This window comes from Molothrus aeneus, chromosome 1 (genome assembly GCF_037042795.1).
Source record: "Molothrus aeneus isolate 106 chromosome 1, BPBGC_Maene_1.0, whole genome shotgun sequence".
Classification (NCBI taxonomy): domain Eukaryota; kingdom Metazoa; phylum Chordata; class Aves; order Passeriformes; family Icteridae; genus Molothrus; species Molothrus aeneus.
In genome coordinates this window covers 14,571,736-14,591,690 of record NC_089646.1, presented here as the reverse complement: position 1 = coordinate 14,591,690, position 19,955 = coordinate 14,571,736, and the positions used below count along the sequence as shown (strand labels likewise).

General features: G+C 42.8%; 1 protein-coding gene across 2 annotated transcripts in view; it reads right to left on the bottom strand.

The window, feature by feature from the left end:
- Positions 1-18,885, bottom strand: part of NRP1 (neuropilin 1) — a 113,181-nt gene extending 94,296 nt beyond the window's left edge. For both annotated transcript variants that reach the window (XM_066551649.1, XM_066551657.1), the window contains exons 1-2: positions 18,636-18,885; positions 15,259-15,433 (exon numbers count right to left, since the gene is read on the bottom strand). In XM_066551649.1, coding sequence (XP_066407746.1) covers positions 15,259-15,433; positions 18,636-18,702 — 242 coding nt within the window. In that variant the 5' untranslated portion in view covers positions 18,703-18,885. The remainder of the gene's footprint in view (positions 1-15,258; positions 15,434-18,635) is intronic.
- Between the last annotated feature and the right edge of the window lie 1,070 nt (positions 18,886-19,955).

The following is a 19,955-nucleotide window of genomic DNA, read 5'->3' as shown; positions in this document are numbered from 1 at the left end:
TTGGGAGGGTTTGCCATGCTGGCTGCAGCCATGACTGCATGCTCTTGCCACGGGTGGAGGTACAGTGGTGATTCCTTGGTACAGAGTGGAAATTGTCAGATAGCTGCAGCCCTGATGAGCTTTGGGAAAAACCTGCCTCCACCTGGACCAAAAATATTGGGTATTTTGGTCCTAAGTCCTGCCTGCCCTGAGCCTTAACACTGAAGTGTTTCATCTTCATGCTCTTTCTTTAAAAAAGTCTTTTTAGGGCTTAGCTGAGGGGACAGACCATGACCCAGCAGGGCCCTGCAATCACTGGGTAGGGACATGCTTGTGGCCCTACCCCTCAGTCCTCCCCTCCTAGGGAAGGCCAACCCTCCATGACACTTACATGTATTTTAAAAAAGAAAAACAGAAGGGAACCTTATTTTCAATAAAAACATTCGATCTAAAATTTAAAAACTAATAAGCAGAGCTAGTGACAAACTAGTATTGACTTAAGCAGAAAGGTTGGGATAGTCAGTGAAATAAATGTTCTGAAACACCATAATTAGATCTTTGTTTTTATGGAAACAGACATTTGCTTTACATGGATTGTTTCATTTTATCTTTTGCATTAAATAAAATGCAATTTCTTTGATTAGTAAGTTGAATGACCTCCTAGACCCTTCTAATCCAAATAGTCCTGGGATAGGGTAAACAAATCTAATGCAACTCAGTAAAATTTTATTTTCATATAAGATTAATAATAAAAAAATTCAAATTGAATAAACCTTTCATCATTTTATCATCAAAATTCAAATGAAATTCATGACAAAAATTGAATTGAATGCTTCCCTTTTGCTTTGTGGGGGAAGAGAACTGAACAATTGGAATTTAAGACATTCCAGATTCAGACAATGGACTTTGCCAGGTCTATACAATACATGTTTACAATAAAACTTCCTAATGTGATTTAAACTAGTTTTTCCCATGATAAAGATATTTTCTACAAAAGTCTTCAACTGTTAGCAATTGTTGCAACCGTGTTGTATTTTTCAGTGAAGTTCCCCCCACGCCCAAGTCAAAACCAGACAGTCATCTAAATAACACTTTCTCTGATGCTGAGATGGAACTCATCTGGAAAATTTTTGTAGTACTTTCCTGCCAACAGCTATCTAAGATCATACCTTACTAAAAAAGCATTTTCCCTCCAGGTTCCTCAGTGGCAATACAGCAAAAAAAGGTGTTCCCTGGGATGCAATAAATAAGCACGTGCATGTGTAGATGTGCAGATGTGTGAGATTTCCCCAGCACAGAAACATACAATTGAGGTTACAGCAGTGACAGTTCCATTATAAAACCATTTTCACATGTTTGGAGCTTTCTGAGCTGTATTATTTTGTCACAGAGGTTTACATTTGGCCCCTAGCTTATAGGTGATATTTTTTTTGAAGTTTCACAAAGTCTATTAATCCATTTTGAGTTACCAGAGGGTAAAGAAATGCTTTTCCCACCTCTTAGACTCTTGTAGCCCTGTTATGGCATTGATTTTTGCACAGAAGTCTCTGCAGAGTTTAATAGCAATCAGCAGCCTGATGTGCCTTAATGACTTCCTCTGTGCATTCAAAAAATGGCTAAACTTGACAAGTTGAAACCTTCCAAGGGGCCAGTGCTCACTGAGTAATGGCTCCCAGGCCAGTTTGGGATTATTATTGTAAAGCAATAACAGAATAAAGACATTAAGATTTCCTTGAGTTTATGAAAACGTTTCAAAAATTGGTTTTGTCTTCAGAACAGCCCCTGAGTTTAGAGCTATGCATCCACTTCTCAGCTTGTGCACATCAGATTAGACCCACTGCAGTTATTGTAACTGCAGCAGGGAAGGATCCAAACCATTAAGGAAACACAAAGTGGTTGGCCACAACTTCATTTACTTCACTAGAAACATGCTGATAAAAAAATGGTACAGTTAAGCGCAGGATGGGCCCCTTTATGTCAGTGTTAGCTGCTTTGCACCATATTTTTGTGTAATATCTGAATGAGAACAATCCCCTGCAAACATAAGCCTGCACAACACATAAAAGAATGTGGCAGAGACAAGTTTCTTGTGTCAGTGCACCTCATTTATGGAAAGCAGGACTGGCAGAGGACAGCTGTGGCACAGGGAAAGGATCCTGAAGCAGCCAGTGTGATCTTTGTACCAACCACGACAGCAATTTGCAGATCAGGTTCTTCCTGAGCCAAAAGTCATGTCCTGGTATTTAATGGCTTTCAATCAAATTTTTTCTCATTGGTGTAATCTGGTTTTTAAGCCAAGCAAATATATGGTGGTCACCATAACAGTTCAACTCCTAATGCTATTTCATGTGTTCTCAGAGAAAAGGATGGTAGACTCAGAGGTATTTTCTTTCTGGGATGAGTTTTGATTTCTGCAAATTTTGATCATACAGTGATCAAACATAGATCATCAGGTGAAGAAACATAGTCATGCAATGAAATCAATATAAATTAACAATTCAATTTCCTTTTGGTTCTGTTTTTCTTCTATAAATCTTCCCTTCAGTGGGAGTTTCAGGGCTATGACTGAGAACAGCAAAAGCATCAGGAAGTTGTGACTTTAGGAAGAATCTAACATTACCAGCTCTCATTATTTTTAGCATGAGTAGCATGGAATTTGGTTGCATATTTCAAAGCATCAGCTGTTGATATTGTGGTATTGCCAAACTTCTCATTTATGGCAGAGAAAAGCACCCAAAATATACTTGATAAAAAATGAAACAGGAACCAGCAGTAAATTTTGAGATACAAGGACTTTTATAAAGTTTTGCAATTTTTTGAGGCCTGACTTATGATGTCCAAAATTTGGAGTGGACAAAACTGATAAAGGGAACTGCTGTGTTTTACTGAGGAGAGTCTGAGTTTTCACATCAGCTGTAGAGAGGAGATAGGGAAGGACAAGGCATCAGGTGGAACAAGTAAATCATAAACCAGCCTAAAATGTTCTGAAAGGAGGTTAAGAAACAAGGCAGATGACCAGCACAGTACCTCGTGCATTACATGTACTCTAACAACAGAAAATGGTTGTGGGGTGTTTCTTGGCTTTGTTTGTGGTTGGTTGTTTTTTGATTTTATTTCATTTTTGTTCCAGCAGTACAAATTACTTTGAATAATGTGCATTGAAAGAAAAATAATGTCCAAACTGAGAAAAATCCTACAAGAGACACTGGCACCATTGAAGTGCTCTTCAAAAAAGGGTTTTTTGGGGCCTAAAATAATTTTTTTTCAGTCCAAGCAAGACCGGGGAAAAATTTTGTCATTGACTTGGAAAAAGTCAGAATTTCACCCTGTGTGCAAGAATGGGGAATGCTCCCCTCACAGCAGACAGAACAGGTCCAAAATCTTCTGTGTCATCTGCTTCCACCCAATAACAGCTTTATAGAAGTAAGTTAAGAATGAATAACTCAACAGCTGCCCAAGGCAGCTCTAAAGTGCTGCTCTCCCCTGCTACACATGAGAAGACAGCCATTAGTGCTGCTGCTGCGAGGTTCACTGCTCCTTGGGGGACTCTGCATTTGCAGAATGGCCTGGTTTTGTACTGGCAATATGCACACGTCTGAAATTGCTTGCATTTGGATGCTGTTTGCTGCACAGCTTTGACTTAGTGCCATGTCTGTTACAGATTCTCCTCATCACAGATAATGTGTCTCTTGTGAGCATGAGTGCTATTCTTTATTTTTGTTTGGATAACACTTCTTTCTGAACGTTAGAAGATTGCCACATGCATTTTTACACTGCAGTATATTGTTAAAAAAATTAACAGTTAGAAGATGAACAACACAAAACAATGGAAAATTACTATTATACTGCTTTACATTTCCACCAGCAGTCTCTAAGGGTTTTGCAAACACTAATAAGCACATCCTCAGATATTTGAAAACCAGAGAAATATTATGCTCTCTAAGGAAGCAGAAGCACAAAGATGATGATTGACTGTCCCAAGATCAAGCAGTAGGAGAGAGTTATCACTATAAAGAGTCACATAACCACAGCATCCAATCCCATACATTTCTTTAAAGATGTTAGTGGAAAGAGAGTTTTGTACACATATAGAATTACTTTTGTCTTTATTTCATCTACTTTTAAGAAGCTCCTACCCATTCGTTCTAAGTATTAAAGTGCAATCCTGATGAATGGCAAAACTTTAGCTGCCTTCGCTCTGAGTTAACATTTGTTCAGCTACAATACTGACCTTTCTTCTGAGAATTTCTAGGGAGCTGTGGAAGTGTAGAGTCAGCTCCTCACTCAGATGATATAAATCACCGGGGTTCTACTAAGTTCAGTAGAATGATCTTTAAACAAATTAGGAATATAGTCCATGAAAAACAGGTTGCTTTCTTTACATATTTAAATCAAAATTATCTGGTGTCTCTCAGATGGGAAAGAGCCGAAGCTGGGATGTTGAAAGGAAAGATTTATTTTCTTTTCTATGCTGAGCATATGAGGACATGCAAAAGTTACCTGGGGATCAGATATTTATTTTCAGAGTAGTCAGAGTTTGATTTCAGAGCATCAGATGAGCAGTGGTTAACATCTATGAGCATGTTTTTACTTTGTAATTTCAGGTGTGGGGGAGGAACAACTAAGAAACTTGCACGTCACATAGAAGATCACAGGGTGAGAGTGTGCATATGGATAATTTCCATGGAGTAAGTCAGGTGCTTGAAGGTCACACCACAGTAATTTATGTAGCTGCCTAGTAACACAAGCTCAAAAAAACCCTTCCTGGAAAGCATAAGTTACAGCAGGCAGAGGAACTGCTTAGCTTAGACACTTTGGCTAAGCTTTTGTTTGAAGACTAAAAGCTGGGAGAAAATGGATGTGTCAGGAGGGCCCTCATATGCACATCTACATTCACATTGCAATTTGCAGCTTGCAGTCACTAAGGCAATCCAATTAACTTTTGCTGATAAATGTAGCTAATATGGGATCCCAAATCCTCTGCTAGCCTTGGTGACTAGTTATGTCACACAAAAGTAGGTTTGTACATTGTTTTTACAGGCACTATAGCTTCACCAGTTTAGAAACCTCTCTAGATAAAGCAGTCTTTGTTGAAAGCTGCTGACATTAGCAAGGTTTATTCTGTGAAAATACTGACATTAGACACCTTTATACTAGAATATATGCATCCCCCAGTGCATGCTGAATTGTTTTAAGTATACACAAACAAAGCCTTAATTGAAATTAAATTGGTCCAAAAATCAGTGCATGAAGACTAGGCTTAGAAGACAAAGATTAAAATTCCAAGGAGTACACAGGTACAGTTAGTAAAAAAAGTATAAAAATGTGCAAAGTATACATGTAATAGCCAGTAGAAGGATTCTAATTGGCATATATAAGACTGGTGCTTGGAGGTAAGTTTTAAGTTTAGTTTGGGAGAGAGCTATTTGTGTGGGAAAGGATGGTTTCTTGAATAATGACTTACTATAATGAGAAGAATGAGAAGCAATTTGGGCACTATTAGCTACACTATTCAACAGTAATAAGGAGCTTGAAAATGATGTCAGAGAAATGAGATAAAGATGACTATTATACTGTTGGAAGGCCATCATCTAGTATAGCTGTGGAGAATAAATGAAAATGGAAACCAGTAAGGAACATAATACTATATACTTATGGTATTTTGTTTGAGCTATTAGCAGGTGCAGCTCTACTGGCATCAGTGGAGCTGTCTTCACTTGCTTCACAGCTCAGTGTAGTCCTGTATCTATTTTATACACGTACATTTTATAGTCTATGTGCTATAAGAATGCATTGGAAAACTTTTGAAATGCATTAGAGCATTAGACTATGTGGAGTGGTTAAAATGTGTACCTGATTTAACTGCTTGCCATCTGGAGCACAAGGAGATGAACCTAAACTATCTGCTGTAATGCATGTAAAGAAGTTTTGGATTTAGGCCCAGATATGAATATACAAATAGATAAAGTTTACAGAACTGTGACACAAAGTCCCAGGGGTTTTCTGGGAATGTCAAAAAACACTCAGCAATCAGAACATATGCCTTCCATGTTAATATATCTTATGCCTCTGTCTCCAAAAGAGATTATAGAGATGACTTTGAAACATGAAAAAAAAGAGTTTTCATTTAAGAGCTACCTTTGCATATTTTTCTAGACTTAACTAAAGCTACTCAAATGAAGCGACAGCCTAGGATTTCCTCTAAGAAGGGCTTTTAGCATGAAGGATATAAGCCTCTCATTTTGCATCTGGCAAAGTGGTGTGATTGCTATGGAAATAGGCAGTGTAGCCTGCATTTCTACATGGTGATCAAACTAAACCTTTTCTAAATTGCTGATCTGCTTTCCTTGTTACAGATGAATACATCAGAAGAAAGTCAGTAGAAGTTGTCTGGCTTAATGACAGATTGGCATAAGAAGACAAACTTTGATTGTTACTCATGCACTTAGGAACTTGTTTCCCTAGTAAGACCTAGGAGCTGGAGAAGAGCTAATAACCTATTTATCATGATCTATGAAGTATGAGGCTGAATCTTCTACTGTGTTGTAAATTGCTCTGGAAACATCTGAAAACCACTGTTAAGAAGCGATTATTAATTTGTGTAGTGCCAGAAATGTATGTCCTACTCATTAGCCCTGCTCAAGTGAGTCTGTGGTTTTAATTGACTTCAGTGTGACTGTTTATGTGAATGAGCAAAACTTTGGCTTTGAGGGAGCAGTTCTCAAAGCTCGAGGCAGAATAATCACTCTGGTGTGAACAGACTTCTAGTTTTCTCTAGGTTACCAAGTTTCAATTTAATACAGAGTGCTGCAAGAAAAAAAAACAAAAGGAAAAAGACTACCAGTATAACTTTTTCAAAGAATGGCATGGCCCCAGCACAGGGCTGAGATGTGAGCTCAGTCCTGCCCCATCTGCAGTGGGGTGCTCCAATCCCACTGCCACAACACAGCTCTGATGGGCTCTGTGCTCACGTGGGGGCACAGAGCAGCCCAGAGCACAAATGTGCAACAGGGCCCCAGTGCTGGGAGTGTAGGGAAGGGATTAAGCCAAGCTCACTCAGCTTGAGGCTCAGCCCATCTGTATTTAGGGAAGGCATGGGACGTGTGGCCACTGCAGCTCCATGTCAGTGTGGAAGGCAGCAGACAACTGCCCAGTTTCTCCTGAACAACAGCTGGTTATTGCGCTTCTGGGATGTGCATAGTTTCTTCTGGATGAAATCACATTAAATGGGTGTCTCTTACATATATGGAGATATTTTCTCAATGGTCTTTTTGAGCCATCTGAATTCTTCATTTTACAGCATTACATAAAACCCTTGTAATGATATTAACCTTCAAGATGAGTCTAAATATGCACATTTTGATAATGTTTAAATAAATTATTATAAAGTTCACACAGTTCATAACCAGCTCTGCAGATCACAGAGTTTCACAGTACCTTGTGCATGAGAAACAATCAGAAATTCAATTTCTGAGGTTACACTTTTAAAAACCTTTGATACTGCCCATGAAAATCAATTTCCTCCATGGAAGTTTAGGACTTGGGAAGGGAGTTATTCTCACATTTTTGTGAATTCCTACAGAAAAGCAAATGACCTATGCTCCCAAAAAGTTGGCAGGTGACTTATTAAACTTCTCTCAAATCTCCTTCAGGAAGTTAATTAAAAGTCTATTTGGAAATGGCCAGGTGCTTGCTTCCCACAGTGCAAGAGGGAAATCTGTCACCCTGTTTAAAAAATTGTTTGGTTACTCAGGATAAAGAAATAATCATTATACCAAGCTGTGTGGTTTTATGATGGAAAACTGTGGCTTGGTGAGAAAAGTACCAAGGTCAATACAATGAAAAACCCACAGTGAACTCAGACATGATTTCCAAAGCCAGTGGTGGATAGAGGCCAGGAGAACAAAGTCTTTCCTGCGGTTCACTCAAAAACAATTTTTAAGATTATGGATAAAAATAACTCTCTAGCTTGAGAGAGTTATTAGCTTGAAAAAATAATTAGAAAATATTTTTTAGATGTTTTATAAGGATTGCTAAGGCTGACAAAATTACCTTGTTAAACACTGGATCCTGTCCTAAAATACTATGGCCAAGTCAACTAACAAGAGAATAGTAGGGCTAAGCCTTTTTCATTCTTTATTCTGCCAAACCACTGCCTCTTGCAATCAGGATTGATTACAAACACCCAATTAAGAGGCATTTGGAACATGATCTGAACACTAATCCTGTGTCTTTTTCTCTTTATACCTAATTATCAGCCTTAAGATGGGTATTAGGGCTTTAATTAGTAGATTTACTTTAGGAACTTCTACATAAACTAAGAAATCTATAACATATACATAAATACAGGCATATATGCACAGCCCTAAAGAGGTGCACATAAAATATGCCTATATCCAAGCAGTTTGGTGTGATATATAAGCCTAGACATATACATGGGAGTGCATGTATATCTAGTTTTCAGACATAATTTCATTCCTTGGAAATACTGCAAAAGAGAATAATTTAATTTGGGTTCACATTAGCTGTAAAAAGATCTCTATATCATAATTATCAAATTATGATCCAATGTTATAGCTTTCAATAAACTATGATTAAGAAACTAACAGAAACACAGTTTTTTGTTCCAATTAGATTAGCAAAGGAGAGGAGGGTGGAGAGAGGAGCAGTGTGGGGTTGACTGAAAACATATTGAGAGTTTCACAGAGCTAATTCCAACAACTCTGGGTTTCAATTTAGAAAGGACTTAGACCTTTGTTCTGAATTTGTTTATCTCTGTTCACAGAAAGGATGAAGGATTAGGCTTAAGGGAATCCACATTTGACCCTCAAATTTTTCCTGTCTGAAGGGCATCTGGTTGTAGCACATCTAGACAGAATTCCCCTCAGAGTTAAGTGTTCAGAGTAATAGAAACATCCATATATGATGTTTATATCATATATACATATGTTTCATATATACATCCATATATGATGTATAAATAAAAACCCATGTATATGGTTTTATAGTTTTAGTGTGCTGCTGTACTGAGACCCAAGTCAAGACTTTTCTGTGACAGGGGATGCACCCATACACAGAGTGCAATAATGGGCTCTGCAACCCACCCCTCAGCCCTGAACACAGTCCTGCAAGACTCTCTAGCTATGACCAGGCACTTTGGTCATGGATTTCCTAATACCTTTTCCTGAGAAAACTCAAACTAAAACCATTACTCTAAAAGAACAAATTGTTAAACAGTTTGACAATAGAGACTCTCACAAGAGTTAAATGCTTGGATAAAAACCAAAGGAATTGTTTCATTACACTGTATAATCAGAAAATAATATGATTTCCAAATTCTTTTAATTCTCATTTAGTCCCTACAATAAAATAACAGCATATTCATCTTTAAATACTTGCTTCTCTGTGTGCAAATACGCGTGGAATCTTGTGGCAAAGAGATATTATATATACTTTCATAATGCAAAATCTTCAAGTTAAAAAAATTTTTGGGGTACAAGAGTTTCTTGCTTCCTTGCTCCTGCACGGGGTCTGATCTGATTCCTTTCCTTGACAGGGACCTTTCCTGCAGCCATATGGAGGGTACCAAACAGCAGTGGTCTCCAGAAGGGCTGTCTGGGTCTAGCCGAGTGCTCCCTGAGAAATCTTTTCGTGTGCTTAGTACACATGGCAGAGAAATGCCCTCAAAGTACACCCAGAAACATGAGATACCACATGGCTCCCAATCTACTGCAACAATTCTTCTCAAACTAAGCCAAACCCACTTGTTTCTTGTTTTAGGAATAGAATGAAGGACGGCCCACTTCATCCCTTTAATACTTCCAACTTTAGTGCTTCTCTTGGTAACCCCAAACAGCTCTTAGGGACAGATTTTTGAGGGAGACAAAAAGGGTAAGATGCTGCCTCTTCAGCATAGGTATGGCCTTGCCAGTGTGTCAGTGCCCACATCCCACTCTGGCTTTGACAGAGAAATGTCCAGGTCCCTGCCCACCTCTGCCTGGGCAGTGCAGCCCACGGTGGCTGACTCCACACCTTGGGCTGGGTGGATTAGTGAATCCAGTCCAGAGCAAGTAGGGGAGTGCAGGCATCCTTCCAGCTGCCCTCAGCAGTGAGGAGGGGGCATTCCCATGTCTCCTGGATACCTTGTCCTGCTGAAATTTGCTCAAAGGCCAGTGCTGATGCTTAGCTGATAGTGCCAAGCCAGTGAAGCCATATTTCTATTGGAAACCTAAGCTAAAGACCTTGGCTCCTTCAGACCTCTCTGCTCTGTGGTGGACAAACACAACCCCTGCCTTCCCCAGACCTGAGCAACTCTGCTCCTGTGCTGCTCACCCTGCCTTGTCAGCTGCAGGCACTGCGCCTGCCGAGCCCCATGGTGGCCAGGCAGAGGGAATTAGGAAGCTCTGACTGACATTTGCTATCCAAATAACCAATACAGTCATTAACCACCCTACGGGGCCTGCGCTGAGCCCTTCCCCACAGTCACCATGAATGATGGGAGGCAGCTCGGTGGGAGTGGAGGGCAGAGCTCCCACTGCTCCCACGGCCAGCGGGGCTGCACTGAGCCCAGAACACTTTGGGGCAGTTTGTGGGAGCAGCTCAGGGCTGTGCAGGCTCCAGGTGCCCCTGGGGCAGTCAAGAAGCAGCTGTTGTGTGCAGCTGATGGCAGAAGCCTTCTGACAGGCTCAGTGGCAGCCCAGCCTGGTGGTTCTGCAGCTGGGCAGCAAGGACATGGGCACTCTTACTCCCATCAGCTCAGCCCAAAGGGCTTGAACCACCCCTGCACAAAAGGAACCAACACGAGGCACGAGGCCTGCACAAAGCAGACCTTGCTGCATGGAGGAACAGGAACCAGGATTTAGACAAAAGCAAATGAAAGCTTAAACTTTGCAGAAACTAAAGGAAGGCCGAGCCATGACTTCCCTTGCTCCTGTTTATTTTACCAGCCTGAGTTTGTTATACCTACAGATTTGTAGCATAAATCCATTGACATTATTTAGAAGTAAAATGGATGAATGAATTTCTAACATCATTAGGTCTATGGGAATTATGTGGAGCTATACTTTCACTCTGTAGGTCTGAATACCTACGCTTTCTTCCTTACCCAAGGATCTGGAGGAGGCATTTTCTTCTATATAAACATAGATTTTTTTTCTCTGTATTCTATAACTGACTGCAATTTCTGTACAGCTCTGCTCTCATTCACGTAACTAACCCCTAGTAAATGCAATATGAAGAGTAATTATTTATGACATCTCTCCTATAACTTGAATGTTTCCAAAATGGACAATTTTTCCATTCTGAGAGATTTGACAGCACTGTTGTATATAATCCACAAGTGTTAAGCAAGAATTATATTTATTTACTACATTTATAAATGATGGCCATTATAATAATAGTGCTGTGTGGCATATCTCTGAAAACCTTGTAAAACAATACAGTCAAGTCTGGCAACAAAGTTAATAATTTGTCAGTAAGAAAACCACTGTTGGGCTTTTTCTACCCAACCCTCCACCTTTCTTAAGCCCTTTTCTTCTGAAGCTTCACATTCATTTTCTTAATGTTTTTAACCTAGTGTCTGTGAAATTTTTATTGCTCCCTAGATAATGACATCTGATCTGAATGTAACCACACACCTCTTTGCTCAGCAACATTTGTCACAAACCATTATAAATTATCATGCTGATAGTGTGCATTGCTGGGAAACCGGAAAAGTTCCATAAATTCAAAGTACTGTATCAGTGACATTCTTGTTTATTATCTAGGTATAAAGTTTTACTAGATTCAAGATGGCTACATTTACACAGTAGGATACTTCAGCAACACGAGACTTGTACAGCTTGCACTAAGTGCTGAAAAGCATTTACCACATGCAACAAACACTGGAGCATTTTAACTAATATGTGGCCATATGTTTTGTCTCTTCTATTCATTTTAACCATGTTCCTGACTCCAAGAATGCATGCTTATTTTTGGGACTTGCTTGAGAAAAGGCAAAATGGCAAACAAAAACTATTTTTCTCTTAAAGTACAACCATAATTTCTGTTTCTTGGCTTCTTGAAGAGGAGGCATAACACTCATTAAAGCTAAATGTTTAAAGACACTGTGAATTTCTTCATTATATATGTCCTTGATAACAATCTGTGGTCGACATGTTTGTGTACTTCCTGTCGAAACCCAGTATTTCCATAATGCTGTACAGTAGTCCTGTCTAGAAGATTCTTTATTAGATGAACCCAGCTTGTGTGAACATATTTTTAATTATTTGCCTGTCTTTATTCTTCAATACTGTGAAAGTTGAGTCCTTTGGAATGCTTCCAGAGAAAAAGGAATTTTCACCATGTTTACTTGAAATTTAAAACAACTCAAATGGTTCTGATTGTCAGAAAAACATACATATATGAATTTTATTAGCAGTCATTTGAGAAATACTTATTCATTAAAGCATAGCATAATAAGTAGGTAAATCAAGGGCATATTCTTAAATTAATTCTAAACCCTAACATACAAAGAGACTAACTGGGAACAGCTTCAGTAACAACTAGTGCTTAAATGTGCTGCTTTTGATTCTCCCCAGAGAATCAACCTTTCACCAGTTTTACATTTCAATACATCTAGCTCTCTATATAGAGCAATATTTTTTAAAGTTAGGTAAAGCCTCTTGATTTTCTTGTTGGCACTACGGAACAAGAAGGTAACCTTTCCAAAGTCAAAATGTCTCCCTTCCTGGGCTCAGGGGGTCCCTGTTATTAAAGTTGTTTTCAATGCTAACTAAGGTCCAAGTTGCAATGAACAGCATTATAAAGAGGATTTTGGGAGCTAGGCCAGCAAGCTAATCTTCTCTAGTCTACTCTAATTGTATGGGACATTTTTTGTTCCCAGACATGAATTCCCTTATCTCCCATTTTCTATCTGCATTTCATATTTAAGTGGTTATTAATTTCCAGTGCTAAACCTTTCAATAAACTAGACTGTAACCTAAATTACACATTTCTAGATTGCAAACTGGGTTTCTAATAAGCTAAGCATATTAGAGAAACAAAATGTACTTAGCTGAAAACCAAAAAAATCTCGTGATACATTTATTGCATTAATCACCCGTTGTATTCAATATTCAGTACAAGGAATGTGAATTTTGTAAGTAGATGCTGAAATTTCAGACCAGAGAGATTGTTGACAAATTCCTGTTGCTGAAACAATTGCTCTGGTCCTAAGGTTTTGGTGTTTTTTTTGTTGTTTTTTTCCCCACAAATACAATCCCTCTCAAGTTAAAAAGAGCAATTTTCAATATAAATGAAGTAGCAGCTGAGTAATTTAGCATAGCCTAGAAAATTAGCGTTTCAGCACAGACAAAATAATGGTAAAGTCATCACCATCATACACTGCAAACACAATGCAAACAACCCTGTTGAGAGACTTCCTTCCACCCACTACCATCTCATTACTGCTTTGGGCTCCATTTCAGGGGCAGAAATAATGCAGCAGGGAGAGTGGACAATGAACACTGAAGAAGGAAGCAGCAGAGGGAGGGAGTCAGTCCTTTCCCTGGACCCAGTTCAGCTCAGTCTAGCACTGTTTAGCACAACACTGTGCCGCAAAGATTAATTGTTCTTCAAATAATTGTAGGCTGTACACCATTTTACTGCTGCCAAAGACTATGTTGGTTTTACAGAGTTGGAAAAACATGCATTCTACCAATGGAGAAAAAGGATTTGACACTGAAATATGCTTGATTTAATTTCTTAATTTCTCTATAAGAGGCAAAGAATGACAAATATTGTAAAGCATTAGCAGCATTCCACAGAATGAAAGCAAAACGTGTATCAAGAAGACACAGAGAAGTGAACCATTGCCTGAGTACAAGACATTAAAAATTAAAGAATGGGAAGTCAGCGTGTGAACATATGGTGTGAATATGAGCTGCAGCTCCAACACCACAGTAAAAACTCATTTTCGCAAAGTTTCGTTTTATGAGCACAGGGTTTTTCTGCGTTATCACTCAACTATGGCACTGAAATGCTGATCTATAAGTGGTTATAAAATATCATAAAAAAGCAACTAAGTACCACAATGCATCATTAAAAACTTCATTTTAAGAAAAAACAATAATTGCGATCTAAGTACAAGTTATTAAATAATAAGACAAAGATATGCATAGTAAAAATTAAGTGCTTGATACACTTGCTCTCTTTCCCTAAGTCCAACACTCTCATCTCATGGTCTATCACAAGCACTCCTGATAAACTGAACATCATTTTATGGGACCAAATCCTGAATACTACCGTGAAATACCAAGCACCACTGGCTATTGAGTTTAATCTTTCTGACAGGCAGAGAAAATCTTGACTGGTAGCATTAATCAACAGCACCTCTCTTGCAGTTATCAGTAGGGGATAAAAAATTATGATACACAAGAAATATTTAAGTAACTATGATAGTCCAGTCCAGAAATATTTAAATAATGAATCACTAAAATATTTTCTTCATGCAACAAGCTGGCTGAATTCAGAGGGCATGTTGAAGAGGGGAATGATCTGACCATATGTTGCCTTGTGCAAGCTGTGAGATTTACAGATTTGGGGAAATGTGGAGAAGAGCTTCTGGGAGGTTCCGATTCTCCTTCTCACTTTTGGAATGGGTGGTCAAAGGGAATGCGAGGACAGGGGACAAAGGAAGCTCAGCTCCCTCCTTTCTCCTCTCAGGGCACTACAGGAGAGCAGGAGGAGGGGAAAGAAAAACTACTGGCTATAAATCAGCAGCAAAGGGAGAAAGAAGGAAATACGACTATCAGTCCTCCAGTCCACCGCCCCTTGAAGAGTGAGGGTAATTGCCAGACTAACTCTGCATTAGGAAGATTTGCCAATTTATAAACGGCCTGTCTATTCCATGGGCTGCTTGTAGTCGTGGGGGTAAAAAAGGAAAAAGAGCTCCTTTTTCAAACTCCAACTCAAACAAGAGAGTTACAAAAACAAACGGGCCAGCAAACGGTGCCTCACCACAACCGCACCCCCACTCCGCGCATCACCACCGCCCCCCGCTCGCAGCGCACCGGGCGGGCGCAACTCAGAGCAGCTTACAAACCTCAGAAAGATGTGAAGACATTTTTAACACCCACAGACACACACGCACACAGGCCCACCCGGACACACACTCAGAGCTCCCTGCCCCGCTCGCCGCCGGCCCGGAGCTGCCCGCGGATCTGCCCCTGGCGCTGCCCGCGGCGGCCGGCAGGTGTCGCCGTGGCGCTCCGCAGCGCTCCCTCCCGCGCTCTCACTCACTTGCAGTCGCGGTCCTCCAGGTCGAAGTGCGGGTTGAAGTTGATCATGATGCGCTGGTAGGGCTCCGGCGCCTGGATCAGCCACTCGCACTTCTGGCTGGGGTGGTAGGACTGCGGGTAGCCGGGAGACGTCAGGTACCCGGGGCTTAAAATTTTGATCGTGTCGCCACACTTGTCTGCGGGGGAAGGGAACACATGGGCTGGTCTCAGTGCCCCCGGCAAGCATCCGGGCACGGCCCGCAGCAGCGGACCCGGCAGACTGCCGTGGGAAAGCTGCGCGGCCGCAGCCTTCTTCAGGCTAACTTAGCATTCTTCTGCTTCTAAGGGCATCTGGGCTACTATCTACCGGCTACTATCCTTAAATCCGCTGGCTGTAAAGGCAGCAGACAGCAGAAGGCACTCCCATTACTAAATAGTCCTCCACTCCAACAGTACCCCTTACAGTGTTAAGGCCTTGCCCCTTCATAACTGCGTTAATGTTGGCTGAGAAGGGTACATGGGACACAATTAACTCCAAAAACTGTACTCTTCTTAAGTATGAAGTTTCAAGAGAAGCTGGGAGGAGATGTTAAGAGATGCCATTTGACCCCCTGCCCAGCTATGGGATAAGTCTGGTCTGTGTCACTGACCATTGGGATTCTATTGGTGGATCCAAGCTCATTCACAGGACACCCTCCCTTTGTTTTATCAGTCCATAAATCTAGGCAGGTTGAAACTATCTGTGCTCTTCAAACCCAGGATAGAAGAGAACAAAGTAGCTCTAGTGAAGCAGAAATCATCCGCTATTTACTCTTTCAAGGACGTTTGTTCATGCTTGGAGACTGCATCAAAGTAATGGAGCAGAACAACCTCCCTTCCTCTTCCCTTCATTCCTTCCTCCCCTGAACAACAACAAAGATTTATTTCTAATAGCAAAATAGTTGCAAAAGTTTCTAGAATCACAAAGTGTGACAATTGCTCCTTTGGGTCAGCATTGTCAGGGTTGCATTTTAAGCTTTATAGGAAAAAAAAAAGGGAAAAAAAAATCCAGCCTACACAGTCACTCACTTCACTGTCCAGTGCAGGTTTGTGTTATCACTTTTTTTACTACTATGGATTTCTTTCTGTGCACCTTCAGGTAGGAAAAACTTTCTCCAAGTGTTGGTTGTTTAATTTTGAGCGATAAAACAAGACAGTAAACTATGGACAGGAAGAATGTCCCCACTAAAGCAAGACTATATATCACTACATCTCAATAATGGTATACACAGTCTGCAGTGCTCTATCTAATACATTCCCTGTGAAAGCAAAATGGCAATCCTTGCTCTCAGCATGAATTTATAAATATACAGGATTTTATTGTAGGAAAAAACAGGTCAAATGGAAATGAATGAGGAAGTGCACATCAAAAATGCATAAAGCAACACTCTTTATAGAAATTATTTGCCATAAATTAGGAGGGAAGGGGTTGATAGGTACTCAGATGTATGGTCAAATCCCAGATACTGCCAAGCATGCTGCTGGGAAAGGCTATCTTATTATATTTCTGCCGTGCCTTTGCAAAACAGGCTGTTTTCCTCTGACCAGAACAAAAGGCATTGGTGCTTAAAGTTCAAAAGCTGTCACTGGTGATCTTGCTAATCCGCTGTCTGGGGCTCTCAGGGAATCTTGCCTTTTCCTCCCTGTGTAAGCATACTCGGAAAGTGATCTTGTCTCATTAAGCCCACTCCAGCCCTGCAAACATCATGGCAGGGTCTGGCATCTGTTAAATGCCTGAAATAAAGCAGTGCTGCTTCTAGTCACTTGACAGAGTCACTTCAGAGGACGCTGAGGTGGACTCACTACCACCAGCGCTCCTTAATCTGCGACTTCTGGGAAAGTGACAGTGTAATAAGATAATGCGGTCTGCTAGACTCCTTGGCTCTGTGCAATCTCCCTCACACTTGATTAAGAAGAGCAGTTTCTAATGACTTTGGACCATTAGTTCCAAATAAGGTTAATGAATTAATTTAGTGGACACTAATACTGCATGTAGGTGAAGGTGGCATTAGTAGGTCTGGTAGGCTGCAGAGAAGGTTAATGGCCTTGGTGACTCCAGCAGGACCACCACATCAACCACTCGTGGTGGAGGCTTCTGCTCAGCAACTTCCTCTCCTCCTCTGCACAGGAAGAGATGAGCAACAAGAGCATGGGGGTGGCCCCCTTCTGTCCCTCAGAGGTACAGGGGGGCAGTGTGGGTCTATGTGGGAGGCAGCTGCCCACACCCCGAGCTGGGCTGGGGGGATGAGCAAAGTGCACCTCTGGGAGCATCCCCACACCAGGCTTGGGGCACCCCTCTAGCACCTTTGCTCCTGTGCCACAGCACTGCAGGAGGAAGCTCCTGATTAAACTAAGCAGCCTCCTCAAAACATATTGGGAAAGAGATTAACTTCCATCATAAAACATGTGATTTTAATACTCTCGCTTGACACTCCACTTGCAGTCCCTTATTAAAACAATATACCAGTGTAAGTGGAGGGTGCTCTCTTCTTTTAATTACTTTGATTGAAAACCCAGTCAGGCAAAAGTAAATATTTGATAATTAGTTAATAATAATTGCTCGGGATTTCTTAGGAAAGGAAGATTCACATGAGCTGTTTCATGTGCAAGAGCTAAACGTCAAGCAGTCCCACAATTAGACCATCTTTAAAAATGCATCATGCAGTGAAATATTCACAGTGCCCTGGCATTGTTCGGGGAAGGAGGAGCACGCTGCTTTTAATTAGTTGTGTTTTCAAGGGTTGCCTGACAGTAAACTAGACGCATCACTCATTTGTTATGGGATTTTCTCCTCCTGGAAGGAAGTCTCGAGCCTTCACAGAGAAGCTCAGCTCCCCTCTTGGCACAGTGTAAGTTGCACGTAAACTGCAGACTTGGGAAAGAGGTACTCTAGAGAGTCCTCCGTGTGCAGACTATTCGCAGGTACACACACAGCTGGTAGGAGGCATGAGCTAAAATTTTACGCTTTGGAAAACAGAAAGAGAGGGCGGGGAAGAGAGCCTTCCCTTTAAAGCATTCATTATCTTTCAGATATCGAAGGAGAGACGTTTAATTGCCTATGGGACGGGACGCTATTAAGATAATTGGCTGTCCTGATCTAGTGAGAATGAGCAGCCTGCTTTATACAATAACCCCAAAAAGCAGAAAATAAAGTCGGAAAGCAATGTCGGGGAGGGCGATCCTCAGACGAGGACTGAACCGCATCCCTCCTCGGGCAGAAAGTTCCCCCCAGCCGGGTTTATGCCGGTGCCGGTCCCACGGCCCGCCGGGCACCGCCGCCCGCCCCCAGCGTCCGCAGCCCCGGAGCCCGGCCCCGCATCTGCCCGAGCTGAGGAGAGCCGACGTCCCCGTGACACTCACCGCTCCGCAGAGCCCTGGCGAGGGTGAAGGTGAGGGCTGCACAGTGTAGGAGAAGTCCCCAATCCATTTTCCCTTCCGACAGCAGGGAAAGGAGGAAAAAAAAAATAAAAATGCCTTCCACGCACAACTCTTCCTTAAATCCTCCAGCCGGAGTGAGGAGCAGAAAGCACGGTCCGCAGGGGCAGTCTCGGGGACAGAAGGAGGCTGGCTTCTCTCTGTGCCTCAAGCCGCCCGCATCCTGTCATTTAGCTCCGGCTCCCTCTCCCTTTCCCCACACTTGTTCCTTCTCCAGGCGCCGCTGCCCTTGCCATTCCCAGCGAGACTAGAAAGCCAAATAAAAACGAGGGGAAAAAATAACAAAAACAAAACCCAACAAACACACAGACAAGACAGATAAAAAATACTGGCGGCTGCCGACACCTCGGGAGCGCTTTGCTGGGCGAGGGTGCTCTGCGGAGGGGAGATAAGGAAGGGAAAGAGGCCGTGAGCGGCGACCAGCCAGGCGCTGGAGTTTGGCAAACTGCGTCCCCGCTGCCTGCCCCGCTCTCCAGCGAACGCGGCTCCCGCGGGGCCGGAGCCCGGGAGCCCCGGGGCGGCGGTGCCCGGCGGAGCCCGGTGGTGCCCGGCGGTGCCTCGCACTCACCTGCCCCGGCGGGAGGCGAGCGAGCGAGCGCGCTGCCCAGCAGGCACTGCCGGCCGGCCGGGGAAGTGGGAAGCGCCCGGGCGGCTCCTGCTCGCAGCCTGAGAGAAGAGGAGCGCAACTCAGCGGCAATAAGAGAGGCCGAGGAACCGCCGTCTCCCAAGCCCCAGTCCCCTCCCCCTCCCCGCCCTCCTCCTTCTCCTCCTCCTCCTCCTCTCAGCCCCCCAAGACATCGGCAGCGCGGAAGAACGAACGAACAAACAAACACGGCAAGCCCCAGCTCTGGCGCTCAGCCGAGGCGGGGACAGGCGAGGGGAACGCGCGGAGCAGAGCAGAGGGGGGCGGGAGGCGGCGGCCCCCGGCACGGCAGGTACAGCCGATGCGGGCGGCGGCACCACCTGCGCCCGCCGCCCCTGCCCGGCCCTGCCCCGCCGTGTCCTGCCGTGCCCTGCCCGGCCGCCCCCGTCGCCCCGGCCCCCCACACACAGACACGCACACACACACCCATCCCTGTCCGCCTCCCGGCTCGGTACCCCGCGGGAACTCTGCCCCGTCCCTTCCTGGGCCATCCCCTCTGCCACCTTTGCCTCCTCCGCCACCTTCTCCCCCTTCCAACACTCCTTTTTTGTTTCATGCGAGAGTGCGTGTCCCTCGATGTCCCTGCCCTTTCCCCACTGGGA